The sequence below is a fragment of the Petromyzon marinus genome, chromosome 33, assembly GCF_048934315.1.
Source record: "Petromyzon marinus isolate PM22_M1 ecotype Great Lakes invasive population chromosome 33, UKy_Petmar_22M1.pri1.0, whole genome shotgun sequence".
NCBI lineage: Eukaryota > Metazoa > Chordata > Hyperoartia > Petromyzontiformes > Petromyzontidae > Petromyzon > Petromyzon marinus.
The window spans coordinates 13,898,251-13,912,273 of NC_133699.1; the positions used below are offsets into that span (position 1 = coordinate 13,898,251).

Below are 14,023 nucleotides of genomic sequence, written 5' to 3' on the forward strand. Positions count from 1 at the left end.
TCCGGGTAAGAGACAAAGGCAATTCATGAAAAATTTTCGCAACAGACATGTGGGTTATTTTATTCCCATGGCCCTTCTCCAAACCCATTGGTGAGGAAATGGCAGTACAGCAAATGGGTTTGTGAATCCATCCGTACAGCTCCTTGAGCATAATCGCTTCGCATTAATGGGCATTATCCGGGTATTCCTGTTTATTCCCACATGGGAAACTCATAAAAAATGACAAACATGATTTTGGATCGGTTTATTTCTTGCTGATCATTGTATTATTATATATTTTTTACTTGGTTTGCAGTTGATTGAGACAATTTTGTATCGTTGCACTTGAGAAATAAATAGAACAGATGCCGCAATGCTCACAGAACTGTTGGGATGGTCGATATGCATTGTTTACGTCACCTGCCAAACAGCACCATCGGCAACACATCCAGCAATTATTGTGATGCTCTGCTAAGGTCACAAGGCCTTCACTCGTTTAGAGACGTAAGATAAACACAGGGCACCAATGTACCAAACATTACAAAACCTGAGCTCAATAACCACACACAGTGCACTGCCTACAAGTTGAAGGGTACCTTTATTTAAAAATATATATAACAGTGAATCATACAGCATAGACAGCAGAGCGTGTAATTAATCCCAGGCGGGTTCCGCCCCTTAACCTTGTTCAGTCTGAGCACTGCTCCACCCCCTGACATGAAGCGAATAACGAACCATGGTGCACAGCACACGGTCAGTGGTCAAACGGCGCACAGGCTACACCACCGCGTCGTCGTCCACGGCGTGGGAAGTGACGACCGCAGGTACGCGGCATACGCTGCGTACGGATCGACGGGGGAGAGACGCCTAGCGCAGCGACGTCACAACCCAGCGAGAACTCGTACTGCGCCTATGCCTCCGACAAATCATTCCATTCCACCACCTCTGGCAGAGAGACAATGTTCATTCAGCAAGGGGGGATTCAATACAAATAGGATCAAAGACATGCGATTTTCGTACTAAGTTTCAATTTAACAGCATCAGAATCGTGCAGGCGTTAAATTTTTCAAAAGGCATACGTTTAAATGTTACTGATTGGAAAATTACTGCGTATTCCGAAGATAATGATGAGTAATTTCTGATGATTCCTGCTCCTCCAAGCACTCCCTCGGCTCATGTTTGCTTGTGGTACAAGTGCTAAGTGCTGAGTACATAAAATAGCTCGTTTCCATAGACAGCAAAATCGAGTTGGCCCGATGCTTCGTATTACTCGAATTGTCCGTCAACTAGCATTGGTTATAAAAAAGAGAAGTGGCATTTCCATGAACTTCCAGTCACCCAAGTTGTCGCCTGAGTTGGGGAGGTGGCTACCACGGATTTAAATTTAATTCCGGCCCTGGCGCGATTTTCCCATGTAAATGAGACAATAGTTTCTCTCCCCCCTTCCCGGGGTTCTCTGTGTGTCCCCCCCACCTCGATCCAGACACATCGGGTACATGGGCCTGATGGATATTCGCGTGCGGTTGTTTTTTGCCGCCCGACGTTCTGCAGCGGGCCTTTGATATTGTGTACAGCAGAAATCTAGCAAAAAAAATGTATTCCGGTCATCTATGCATTTTTTTGGTTGACGTGACATCTCTGGGAGAAATCTGCAAAAGTATGGCTCCAGCCCGGTGCAGACTCGTTATGCCTGAAAACTAAACAGTTTTTTTTTATTTTACCAGGTAAAGGCCCACTTAGATATTTAGCTCTTTTTCAGAAGCGACATGGCCTGAAAATGATAGCTCAACGAAGTGGTTTATGTGGAAATTTATAGCGGCCAAATACTCTTAAACACATGTTTCTAAATGTGGAGGGAAAAACCGGAGGACCCGGAGAATAATGCACCCAACCACAGGGAGAACACGCAAACTCCAAATATACAGGCGTCACGGTCGAGATCGAAGCAGCGACCTCCTGTATACCAGGCAAGGGAGTTAACATCTCACCGCAGTGGCTCATGGAAACAGGTGGTAGCGGGCAACTGATTTGTGGAAGCACGGTAAATGACTGTTAATTTGCACACAGTGAGAGCACCCATTAAGATACAATACAAACACACATACAGTGAGGGAAAAAAGTATTTGATCCCCTGCTGATTTTGTACGTTTGCCCACTGACAAAGAAATGATCAGTCTATAAATTTAATGGTAGGTTTATTTGAATAGTGAGAGACAGAATAACAACAACAAAATCCGGAAAAACGCATGTCAAAAATGTTATAAATTGATTTGCATTTTAATGAGGGAAATAAGTATTTGACCCCCTCTCAATCAGAAAGATTTCTGGCTCCCACGTGTCTTTTATACAGGTAACGAGCTGAGATTAGGAGCAAACTCTTAAAGGGAGTGCTCCTAATCTCAGCTTGTTACCTGTATAAAAGACACCTGTCCACAGAAGCAATCAATCAGATTCCAAACTCTCCACCATGGCCAAGACCAAAGAGCTCTCCAAGGATGTCAGGGACAAGATTGTAGACCTACACAAGGCTGGAATGGGGTACAAGACCATTGCCAAGCAGCTTGGTGAGAAGGTGACAACAGTTGGTGCGATTATTCGCAAATGGAAGAAACACAAAAGAACTGTCAATCTCCCTCGGCCTGGGGCTCCATGCAAGATCTCACCTCGTGGAGTTGCAATGATCATGAGAACGGTGAGGAATCAGCCCAGAACTACACGGGAGGATCTTGTCAATGATCTCAAGGCAGCTGGGACCATAGTCACCAAGAAAACAATTGGTAACACACTACGCCGTGAAGGACTGAAATCCTGCACATATACATGCCCGTCTGAAGTCTGCCAATGAACATCTGAATGATTCAGAGGACAACTGGGTGAAAGTGTTGTGGTCAGATGAGACCAAAATGGAGCTCTTTGGCATCAACTCAACTCGCCGTGTTTGGAGGAGGAGTAATGCTGCCTATGACCCCAAGAACACCATCCCCATCGTCAAACATGGAGGTGGAAACATGCTTTGGAGGTGTTTTTCTGCTAGGGGGACAGGATAACTTCACCGCATCAAAGGGACGATGGACAGGGCCATGTTCCGTCAAATCTTGGGTGAGAACATCCTTCCCTCAGCCAGGGCATTGAAAATGGGTCGTGGATGGGTATTCCAGCATGACAAAGACCCAAAACACATGGGCGAGGCAACAAAGGAGTGGCTCAAGAAGAAGCACATTAAGGTCCTGGAGTGGCCTAGCCAGTCTCCAGACCTTAATCCCATAGAAAATCTGTGGAGGGAGCTGAATGTTCGAGTTGCCAAACGTCAGCCTCAAAACCTTAATGACTTGGAGAAGATCTGCAAAGAGGAGTGGGACAAAATCCCTCCTGAGATGTGTGCAAACCTGGTGGCCAACTACAAGAAACGTCTGACCTCTGTGATTGCCAACAAGGGTTTTGCCACCAAGTACTGTCATGTTTTGCAGAGGGGTCAAATACTTATTTCCCTCATTAAAATGCAAATCAATTTCTAACATTTTTGACATGCGTTTTTCTGAATTTTGTTGTTGTTATTCTGTCTCTCACTGTTCAAATACACCTACCATTAAAATTATAGACTGATCATTTCTTTGTCAGTGGGCAAACGTACAAAATCAGCAGGGGTTCAAATACTTTTTTTTCCCTCACTGTACATGCAAGGCATTTGTGGGTACACGATGGACGGAGGGCGCAGGTTTTGTTCCTATCGAATGGCCGGGTAACTTGTCAGCAATTCTGTTTGACGTTGAGTCTGTCGACACAAAGCGCAGCTGGAAAGCCTTTTTTCCGTGCAGCCAAAAACCAGAACCTGTCATTCGCTGGAGGAAACCATGACATGCCATGTGAAAGTGCAGACTCCAAATGAGGAAATGACCCCTATCCACACTAAAAAACTATTTGGTAACTGCAACCAAGTAACAATCTCATCATAATTATCTCCTTTGCAATGTTTATTCACGGGTCCTCGCCTGCTTAACCCTTTCCCGTTCCGAGATGACTGCAAGTTGCAGGCTGGGTCCCGTTCACCACCGAATCTCGGAACACGCAAGCGGCTCAGCATAACATTTGTTTAGAGAGGCGTAGCGCCGTTGTTTTTAAAGACATTGGCCTCACCGCAGAGAACTGTAGCAACACGACTGCACTCGATGATAGCTAGTGCCAAACTGTGCCACATACCTTCCCGCATGGCCTTGTGGGAGGTTCGGTACCATTAAAGTTATTTGATTTTTTTTCTTCCAACTTAGATTCCGAATTGGAAGAAAAACTGATGAATGGGAAAGGGTTAAGAAAAGCAGAGGGTGAATTTTATTTGAATCGGCCGCCCAGCGCGCCTTCCGCATCTCCCCTGCCCCAGCGAGACCCTCCGCTGAGTGACGCAGAGAGGGGCGCACGTTCCCGCACGACTCTGTTTCGAACACCTCCCTCCAAACCACCTCCGCCTCAACGGCAGGAGGCGTGCCAGACGCGAGAGTTGCCAGCTGCGCCGTCCCTTCACGGTCTCGCACTGCCGAGTGTGCAGGGGCAAATCCCTTGAACCTGCGGGACAAACGGAGAGGAGACGCTTGCACACACACATAGAACTCGGTCCAATTCCATACCCAGATCCACTTCAATTCAGATTATTTTTTCAACGTTGATGGAATAGCGGCATAATTTGATCAATATTTGCTGTTGCTCAATACTTCCCAACGAATAGTTCACGTATATTTTTCTGCCAATAGAAACACGCAGGTAACTGATGAACGCGTTTTGTTTTTCACAAAATGCCAACCCAGCCACCCATGTCACTGTGCGTTCACATATTACATTTATGGTTCTTGCAAATTAATTCATACCAGACTTCAGCTCAGGATACCAACAGCGCTGGATTAGTCCATAGACACGGTCATCACTTCCCAGATTTCCCGGCCACCCCTTTGTTGTCCTTCCCCCCGCACCTTCAATTTGCACGGTTGGCTACGTACGGTATTAAAGACGTTCAACATGCATACAGTACATTAATAATCTCTTACCGGAAAGACAGCCCTTGTTCCTCTCACGTAAGGCCCTTGGCCACGGCGAATCGGCATCGGGCTGGGCAGGGCTCACGTGAGGCCACAGGCCAAACATCCTGTCCAGCTCCTCTATAATAGCTGGAGTGGACGAGACTGCTCGGTCTGACGACAGCGCTTGGAGGACGTCCGTCAAGAACTTGCGTCGCAGGCTTTTCCGCTTCTTATTTCTGGTCTGCAGGTTTAATAAAATGTGTTTGCGTTGACCACGCAGTCTCTTGAACGTCTATGGTGAGAAGGCACGAGTTTAGTTCGGGGAATCATTGTCTACCACATGTTGTATTATTACATGCACCACGTGCAGTAGCTGCCTAGTAAGCAATGCAACAACCAAACTAACTAGGACCCTCATCAAACAGAGTCCCGCTTGGGGAACTGCCATAAGAATAAGGAACAAAAAATATGCATATCCATTGGTTCTCTCACGCTTTCCAATGTTTTTGTCCTCTTTTTTTAAATAGCGATATCACCGGTCCATTACATGAATCAGAAACGTGGACAATATTCACGAAGAAAATTAAAAGTGCAAATAGTTGAAAGTTTGTTAAAGCTTAAGCGTGGAAAGTTGCATGTTTCGAATTACACTGAGAGACAGAAAGAAGAGCGTGCGGATCAGAGGGGCACTTAAAGGCATCAATATGACTGCTTTCCATGCGCCGATAAGTACAAATTCAAAGCTCTCAATCGAATGCTACATCAGATGCCCAATTCATTGTAGAAATGCTTGAATAGTGCGAGTAGTTAAAAAAGTGTCACGGCAGCTTCCCACATTCATGCCTTGTAGCCATCATTTAAATGAAATATATTATTACACAAGAGCAAAAATAACAGTGCAGTATTACATGATTATTTATCTTCCTCTGGAAATAAATGCAATCTGTTACAACAGCACGAATTCGTTCTGATAATTATATGTCAAGAAATGTATCCGTTAACAAAATAATATCTGCGTGTTTTGGTTGCCCCTTTAAGTGCCAATGGCATGCTTTTCACCAGAATTGATCAGGCGCATGTCAGCTGACACGCGGACGCCGTTGTCAACAAGACATTCCATGACAAGGCATTGTCCGGGCGAAACTTCGCCATGAATAACAACTTTAAACATTTGTGGAAAGGGAACGTTCCGCACGTATCCTTGTAGCGTTGTGCGTGCGCGCTGCCTTCAAGCTGACCTGCCCAACAGACGACGTCGTCTGCTTGAGCTCCAGGCGCAGGCGAATTTGCTCGAGGGCGCGCCCGTCCTTGCGCAGCACGCGACTGTACGCGGCGCACACGGCGAGCGACGCCTCGGCGTCCCCGCGAGCACGCGCGCGTCCCCGTCCCGAGTGCCGCATTGTGGCAGTCGTCTTCTTCTTCTTCTGTACGCGACCACGATTCCCACACGCACCAAAAGCATCCCTCCTCCGGACCCCGTTCGAGGCCTTTTCGTTTCCCTGTACATCCAGCTCGCGAGGGACGCCGCCCTTACGATCCCGTTCACGCACGAGACCCAGAGTACGGGCGGCCAGGCCACTCGAATTTTCAGTTTCCTTTTCTCAACGTTCACCTCTAATTTTGGTTTCTGCATACCGTACTTGAACAAAAGGTTGCGCATAGATGAAGACCTGATGATGCAGGGAGTGATGAGAAAAAAACTGGCACTATTTGGACACGTACGTAGGATGGACAACAACAGGAACATTTAGAGTGCGTGCGGAAAAATGGAAGGAACCGGAAAGAGAGGAAGACCTAACAGAGAATAGCTTGAAGACGACATCAGAGATTGGTGTCGGAAAGATGTGGCACCACTTGAGCATATTGGCACAAGACGGAGGAAAGTAGAAACAAATGAAAAAAATGTGCAGTGGACACCTACGGGCTATCTGCCCATGGATCGTGATGATACCTTCCTTGTACAGGCGTGTGGCTCTCAACCCGTGAGTCACAACCCCTGGCTTTCAAAGAGCGGGGAGCAGAAGCTGCGGCGTGGATACCCACATTGGTTCTTGGACGTAACTGCCTCCAGTTACGCCCAAGAGCCAAAAGTAATTCCGTGCGACGTCCCTACAGCGGCATCGAACGTCATTCACGCGTCATCTCACCTCGCGTAACAGCTTGTTGTGCGGCTTGAAACGTAACGTTATTACTGCTTATTAAATACTTCCGGGAACAAGCGGGTGTTGTAGAGCGTTACGGGAGCTGTGCTTACCCTCGTGATCTTTCCTCCCTGTCACGTTGTGCGTGCGAGGCGTGTGTTGGTGTGCACGGGGCTGACATCAGTTACGAGCAGATCTTTTTGCGATTACAGTCCCGGAACCTCACAAGATTGCCCAAGTTATCACACCGTGTACTGATGTATTGTGTTTTTTTGTATTGCCTCTTATCGGAGATAACTAACCGTTTTAGTCATATGGATGTATATATGTCTCTGTATTGGGGCTGCCACCTGTTCCACTGCAGACATTTTTCAGTCAGCCTAAATCTATCAACACTGTGATCTCTGTCATAAAAGTTTACCACCACACTGGTACCGGTTATCGGCACAAATCGATTCCTGCCACCCGGACCACAGATGCCCATTCCCTAGACTGTCCAGGTAAAATCCAGGAGATATGACCCCAGGAAGGTGGGAACCCTACCCCGTGTCCATATCTCGTCCGTAGCCACACGTACCACACTATGGGGATGTTCTAAACGATCAAATGTTTACAGCTTTATCTTAAAAGTCTCCAAATAGACGTGCACATTAAGGGCAATTCACGATACCATGATTGCATGTGTGTACGCTGATGGCGATGGACCAGCAACGAATTACAGTTTTAAGATTATTTTTCTGAGCCAGTTAAGAACTCAAGAGACCAGGATGAGTCTCATTTGCAAGACTGACCTGGGGCATTAGTCTGCCAGAAGGGTGCGCTGAACGCTATGTCAAATCCGAATTGAGTAATTTGCGGTGTCATTTTAAAATTTATCAATTTGAACCGTTATTTTTTCCTATGGCTGATGTAGATGCAGAGCAACAACTACAATTTGACATTCAGGTGGTCAAGCCAGATAATTGCCGGCACATAACGGTCTAAGCTCGAAAATTACGTCAGGGGATCTTTTGACGGTTATTCCACACCGCGGTATTAACCAGGGCGGCCGCTGGACTCGATCCTTGAACCTCTGCATCGAGCAGCGAACGCTTTGCAGCTGGGCCGTGTAATTACTGCTCTGTAAAGTACAGCCCGTTTGTCAATCCACTGCTGGATGGGGACATTCCCCCCAACGCCACGTGGGTCGTCAAGAGTTATTTGACCATACTTCACCATATTGGTCAGTGTGGGTTGAAGGTGGATTTTCTGCACTGTCCTCTACTGTCCACAATGCACCTCTCTTTTGTACATGCGGGTCACCCATCCAAGCACTGTGACGAAATCACGTGATATTTTCCAAGCCAATTGGTCTCGGGCAATTATAACTGTGGTAAACTGTAATTACGGTATAGTAATTACAATCGTAATCCATTGCTAGAGATGTCACGACTGCTGTTATTGCTGTGATAAGCAAATGACAGTGTTTCTGTAGTGAAATGCTGAAGGAAGTATTCCTCTCGTAAATTTGCAATTGTAATTATGACTATTCTATATTCGTTCTTGTAGTCATTATCGTAAACTGCAACGCTTTCCAACCGAGGTTAAGGGTATCAAGGCATTAGCTATGTCTGTAACATGGGGTCCACTATCACTCGATATGAACTAAACTCGAGTGTAAAGTTGTGTTGCGATGACGGACTCCTCCTACAGAAAACCAGAGGGTTGTGCCAACATCCAGTAAGCGCAGAAGCGCACAAACAGACAGAGTGCACTTTTCCTCGGCTCCGATTGACGGAATTACATCAAGATGTAAATGAGGTCATCACTGATACCGTTAATTGCAGCCGTAGCATATTACTGTTACCAACAATTAATTTAATACAAATCAGAGAAATACCTTCACGGAGTATTCAGGAATTGTCGCTGCACGATGAAGGAATTCACACCAGACCTCGTTTAGGAGTCACGAGATGCCGTATCAACGCCAACGACCAGACCAAAGGTAACTTTTATCGACGATCCTGAGAGTAGCGCTAGGAACGTCTCGAGCCGCCCTGCGCGGCTCCCTTGCTGTCCCCTTGCGCTTAACGGGGGGGGAGCGTGGTCAAGCGTGGCGCACGGCGAGCCACCGAGGCTTCCCAACCGAGATCCCCATTGTCGGGTTTTGTTAAAGCGCAGCCATTTACGGCGCTCGTCTCACGTCACCGACATCGGCCTTGCGAAGTTTGCGTTTTCTCACCTCGTGCGTGGCGTTGCTGCAGAGACTATCCTGCTCCACGGGACCACCTTTGCACCCTGCAAACGAGTCGAGCAGCAGCCCTTTTCACTTCGCCGTGGAACCTGCCCACTCACCATCGCACTCGATAAACTATTTTAAAAAAAATGACGTTACCTTGGTAAGGCCCACTGAGCTATGTAGCTCTTTTTTAGAAGCGACCAGGCCATAAACGATAGCTCAACTAAGTGGCTAATCACGTGAAAATGTATCGCAGCCAAAATACTCTGAAGCGCATGTTTCTAAATGTGAAGGGGGGAAAAAAAACGGAGGACCCGGAGAAAAATCCACACCACCATGGGGAGAGCGACATACAAACTTCAAATATACAGAAGGCGTTCGGGTCGAGATCGAACCCACGACCTCCTGCATACCAGGCGAGGCAGATAACATCTCACCACCATTCATGAACGGACGCAATTGGTTCCCCAAATGATCTGATTAAATGGGCTGCCCATTATTTAAACTAATGTACATCAATGTTGGGCTCAGATTAATGTTAGAGTGAGAAATGGTGTTACTTTCCTTTTAAGGAAAAAAAGAAAAATCTCAATGTGAACATCTTTTAAAAGGGGACACAAGTACAGTGTCTCCCATCCTCGTTAGAGTGCCAATGCTCTTGGGGGACTATCACATTTGCAGATAAAAGTTGTCAAATTATTAATAGGAGCATGTATTCAGTGATATGTAGCTTTACAACTAAGGCTACACCAATGAATGTCATCCCAAGGGATTTTCAAAATGGGGGTACGAAGCTATATTTTACACCTGCCCACCTTAACGCCCCTGCGTGCGATTACACTTGTGTTTCGGGTCGGTATTTTTGTTCTGAAAAAGAGCTTTTTTTCCAGAAACGGCATTCTGAATGAAAACGATGGTGCGATGTTATCGATTTGTCCTGATGCAGGTTTGCCTGCCACAGTCTGTTGTCCTATAATGCGGTGGTAGTTGCGTTCCTGAAGAACACCGCGTTATGGAAAGTTTTTACTTTAATAACCATTGATTCAATGGGAATTAAGGGGTAAGTCCCATTGCAAGAATAATGTTATACTTTATTTCGTTTCATTCATACCGCTTCATCACGTCGAGTTTTTGTTCAAGAGTATTAGCTTTTCTTTTCTTTACTTCACTTCCACTAGCACTACTATCAGAACACGTCCATACCCTTGTCATTAATGGTAATTCAATTCAACAAAGTTGTATGCAAAGCAAGACATTTGTAAGGCACAGTCCGCAATAACACGTGAGATGTGTATGCAGGCTGAAGAAGGACTGAGGCGCGTGAGTAGCATCTAGAAGCATCCAGCAGCATCCCGCCCTGCGTGATGCTACGCCGAGGCAGCCGCACAACCGCTTATTCCTACTCGCGCGACGTAGTTCTGTTCACATTCAATTCGCATCCGCGTTATAAAACGCGTTCCCGAATACATTCATCGCGTTATATCCAAATCGCGTTATGATAACAACACGCGTAATAGCAGAACTGGCTGTACACGTTGTACTCACCCAGAACTCCTTGCATCCTGAAGTGGGTCTTGGCACCTGGTGGTCCCTCACCGACCTCTGTCATGGCCGCCACCATCACCGAGTATTCCACGCTGGCAGAGAGGTTCTTCAATGTGTAGGCACAAGCGCTCCCACGGATCAGAACTCCTACCAGAACGCGGCACCAGGGGGCGAGGACATCTGGGTTCTCTTACGTACAGGGCTACAACTGTTCGATGTGGAGAGGGTCCTCGCCTATAAACATCTGGCAATTCGTAAGCATTTGATCAAACAAACCGACTCTGCTAATGATAAGACGCTTGAATGTAAAACCGGTCCAGAGTTTGCCATGTTGAACTAATGCTATTGAAATCATGTGCTCCCAAAAAGCGGGCGTGACTGACCGGATGTGTAAAATATAATGCAGGCAGACCTCGCCAAACACGGGGGTTATGTTCCTGGAAAATGCCGTGTTGGGCAAAACGGCGTTCGACATAATCGACCTTATGGGAAAAATAGGATTGCGTACTTGGGCACGTAATGATCTACCTCTCCCTCTTTGTATAACACATTCTACAAGATTCGTTATTGTACTCAAGAATGTCGAGTCGCTGACCATATCTTGTGTGAGTGTACACTCTTTATTTTTCAATTTCACCTCAACACAAAACACCCGTCTCCATTCCTCTTCCCGCACCGAAGCACTCACGCCCGATGCCTACCCCTGACACTGTCACTTGAATGTTGATGATTTGTCATCTGGGCGCCTGTTTGACTGACGTCCTCAGCAAGTGGACAGCTAGATGCATAAGACAATGTGTGAACATTTGCGTTGCGCCATTGTGCATGTTGAATCACATGATCACACTCAAAAACACACTCACACGCAAAAAACATACGTGGTAAATAAATTATTCTCACAGACAATTAATTCACACCTTACAACGGGTGCGTCAAACGGCATATACCCAAAGCATCACCCCCATGTTCCGGAAAACAGACCCTCAGTAGGTAAACCGCGTACAGCCGAAACACGCGTTCGATAAAAAGAGGCCGCATTGGGCAAGGTTTTCCTGTATTATATTTTATGTTGAGGGACAAATATGTGAAGGAAGTATGTTGTCTGCTTATTTCTCCTTTTGACTTTACATGAAGGCTAATGCCCACTTACTGTGACTCGCGTCGGGACCTTGGCCCCAGTATATAACGTGGCCGGTGATAAAACCTCTCCTCTCTTTGGTTGGGATCTCCGTCCAATTGACGTCGACGGACGAGAGCGCGATGTTGGCGACGGAGACTTTGGGTCCCACGTTGGGAACTGTTTGGGACATCAAAAGGGGATTTTAATCGCGGTACATCCTTCGTTGACGCGTTCCCCCGTCGATCCGAGATGCCAATATTTGACCTTCGGCAACTACACATGAAGCAGGAGGCATTCTAGCACAGTACTGGGGATTTGTGAAAGCTTACAGATGGTACCGTATACCATGTGTTCCAACTCACCAAATCGAGTTAACACGTAGGGGGCCGTCCATAAATGACGTCACGCGATTTTGGACGTTTTTTGACCCCCCCCCCCCTTCGTCACACGGCGTCACAAAAAGTCAGACCCCCCTCAAATATGACGTCACAAAGCTCTGCCCCCCCCCAAAAATAAAACATGCTTCAAATCGCTTTAAACTATTGCCATTGTAGTGCGTATTTAATGTGGCGCTGCACTCTGATGTTGTAGGAGAAACATTTATTACAAAGTATATTTAATTAAGAAGAACGTGTTGTCTATATTTATTTAAAGTTGCGCATTTTGTTGACGTCACATTTCTCACCCCCCCCCCCTCGTCACACATCGTCACAAATGTCTGACCCCCCCCCAGGTGCGTGACGTCATTTATGGACGGCCCCTCGACTTTCGCCACCAAAATAATCCATAATAGAGGTTTTGGGTTAGGTCATGTAAATATAAATGTGTCGTTAAACCCGCCACCACCCGACACAGCCAATTAGTAAGTTTTGTCACGTAAACGGAACATGCAAATTAGTTACTAGTACAGCACACCGGTGTGTTGGAGAGTAAATCCACAACATTTACAATTCGAGTACGACGTTTCGCCACTAATTAATCACCAAATCTACATCATTGTGAAAAACATTAGTTTTTGTAATTAAACATTTGCTTTTAAACACTGCGTTGCGTCTTACTTTCAGCGGCATCTTATAAGTAGGATAACCCTGGACTGTGCACGCATTTCATGAAGACATATCTCCACAAGACGTGATCAACAGGTGACTGGTTATTCAATGCAGTGCCTTTCATCCACTATTCAGAGGCTGATCTAGACACTTCCCTAGGGAGTGGGAGGTGGGGGGGGACGTCCGGAAATTTCAAGAATTTTGAATCGAGCTCTACATTCATATAAAAACAACATTCAATGCATTTCCTATTGTAAATATCAACAAACTACAGTAGTCCCTCGGTTAAAGTGACATCGGTGAATGTTTTTTTTTCGGTTAACGTTTTGCCTTATATAGGACCCCCATGATTTCGACTAATGTTCACATTGTGATGTAACGGTAACGTGTTTACGTTGTGTACTTGGGCGCCAATTTCGGCCAATCCAAGCGCTCGTAAGTTGGCTGAGGTATGCATCAGCCAATCGGCGACGCCAATTCATCAGCGTTTAGACCTCGACTGGCTCTGTTTATACATTACGGATGAATGCTTTTAACATGTAATTCCTATATTCGATTAACAGTCATTTTGGTAAACAGTAGTTTTCGTGGAACAAATTAAAAACTTTAATCGAGGCACTACTGTACCAATTTTAGGGGTCTCGAGGAGGGGGGAGTTTCATCCTGTTCTCTAAATTAAAAAAATACAGGGGATCACCAGTTTACAACGATCAAATTTACTACGATCCACATTTACGATGTTTATATAACGCCTCCGTGGATCGATTTACGACGCGGAACTCGATTTACGACACATCTTCCGACACCGAACGCATTTGGTTTCCGATGTTTCTTGGCGTGGAACTTGTTATTCTCAAGTGTTTTTTTTTGTATGTGGATTTTTTTACCTCTAAAATCCTGTTAAATATGGCTGATTAAAGGAAAAAACGAATCAGCAAGTGATGTTTCTACGATTTCTGCTGTCT

At 46.0% G+C, this 14,023-nt stretch overlaps 1 protein-coding gene across 5 annotated transcripts in view; it reads right to left on the reverse strand.

Annotated features, from left to right (window-relative positions):
* Nucleotides 1–14,023, reverse strand: part of LOC116948503 (interleukin-31 receptor subunit alpha-like) — a 39,524-nt gene that overhangs the window by 6,100 nt on the left and 19,401 nt on the right. For 2 of the 5 annotated variants that reach the window (XM_076071573.1, XM_076071574.1), the window contains exons 12-14: nucleotides 12,040–12,186; nucleotides 10,890–11,036; nucleotides 9,348–9,403 (exon numbers count right to left, since the gene is read on the reverse strand). In XM_076071573.1, coding sequence (XP_075927688.1) covers nucleotides 9,348–9,403; nucleotides 10,890–11,036; nucleotides 12,040–12,186 — 350 coding nt within the window. Of the gene's footprint in view, nucleotides 1–558; nucleotides 4,537–5,012; nucleotides 5,227–6,223; nucleotides 6,497–9,347; nucleotides 9,404–10,889; nucleotides 11,037–12,039; nucleotides 12,187–14,023 lie in introns of those variants that run through there. The other 3 variants (XM_076071570.1, XM_076071571.1, XM_076071572.1) reach the window with 3 other exon arrangements.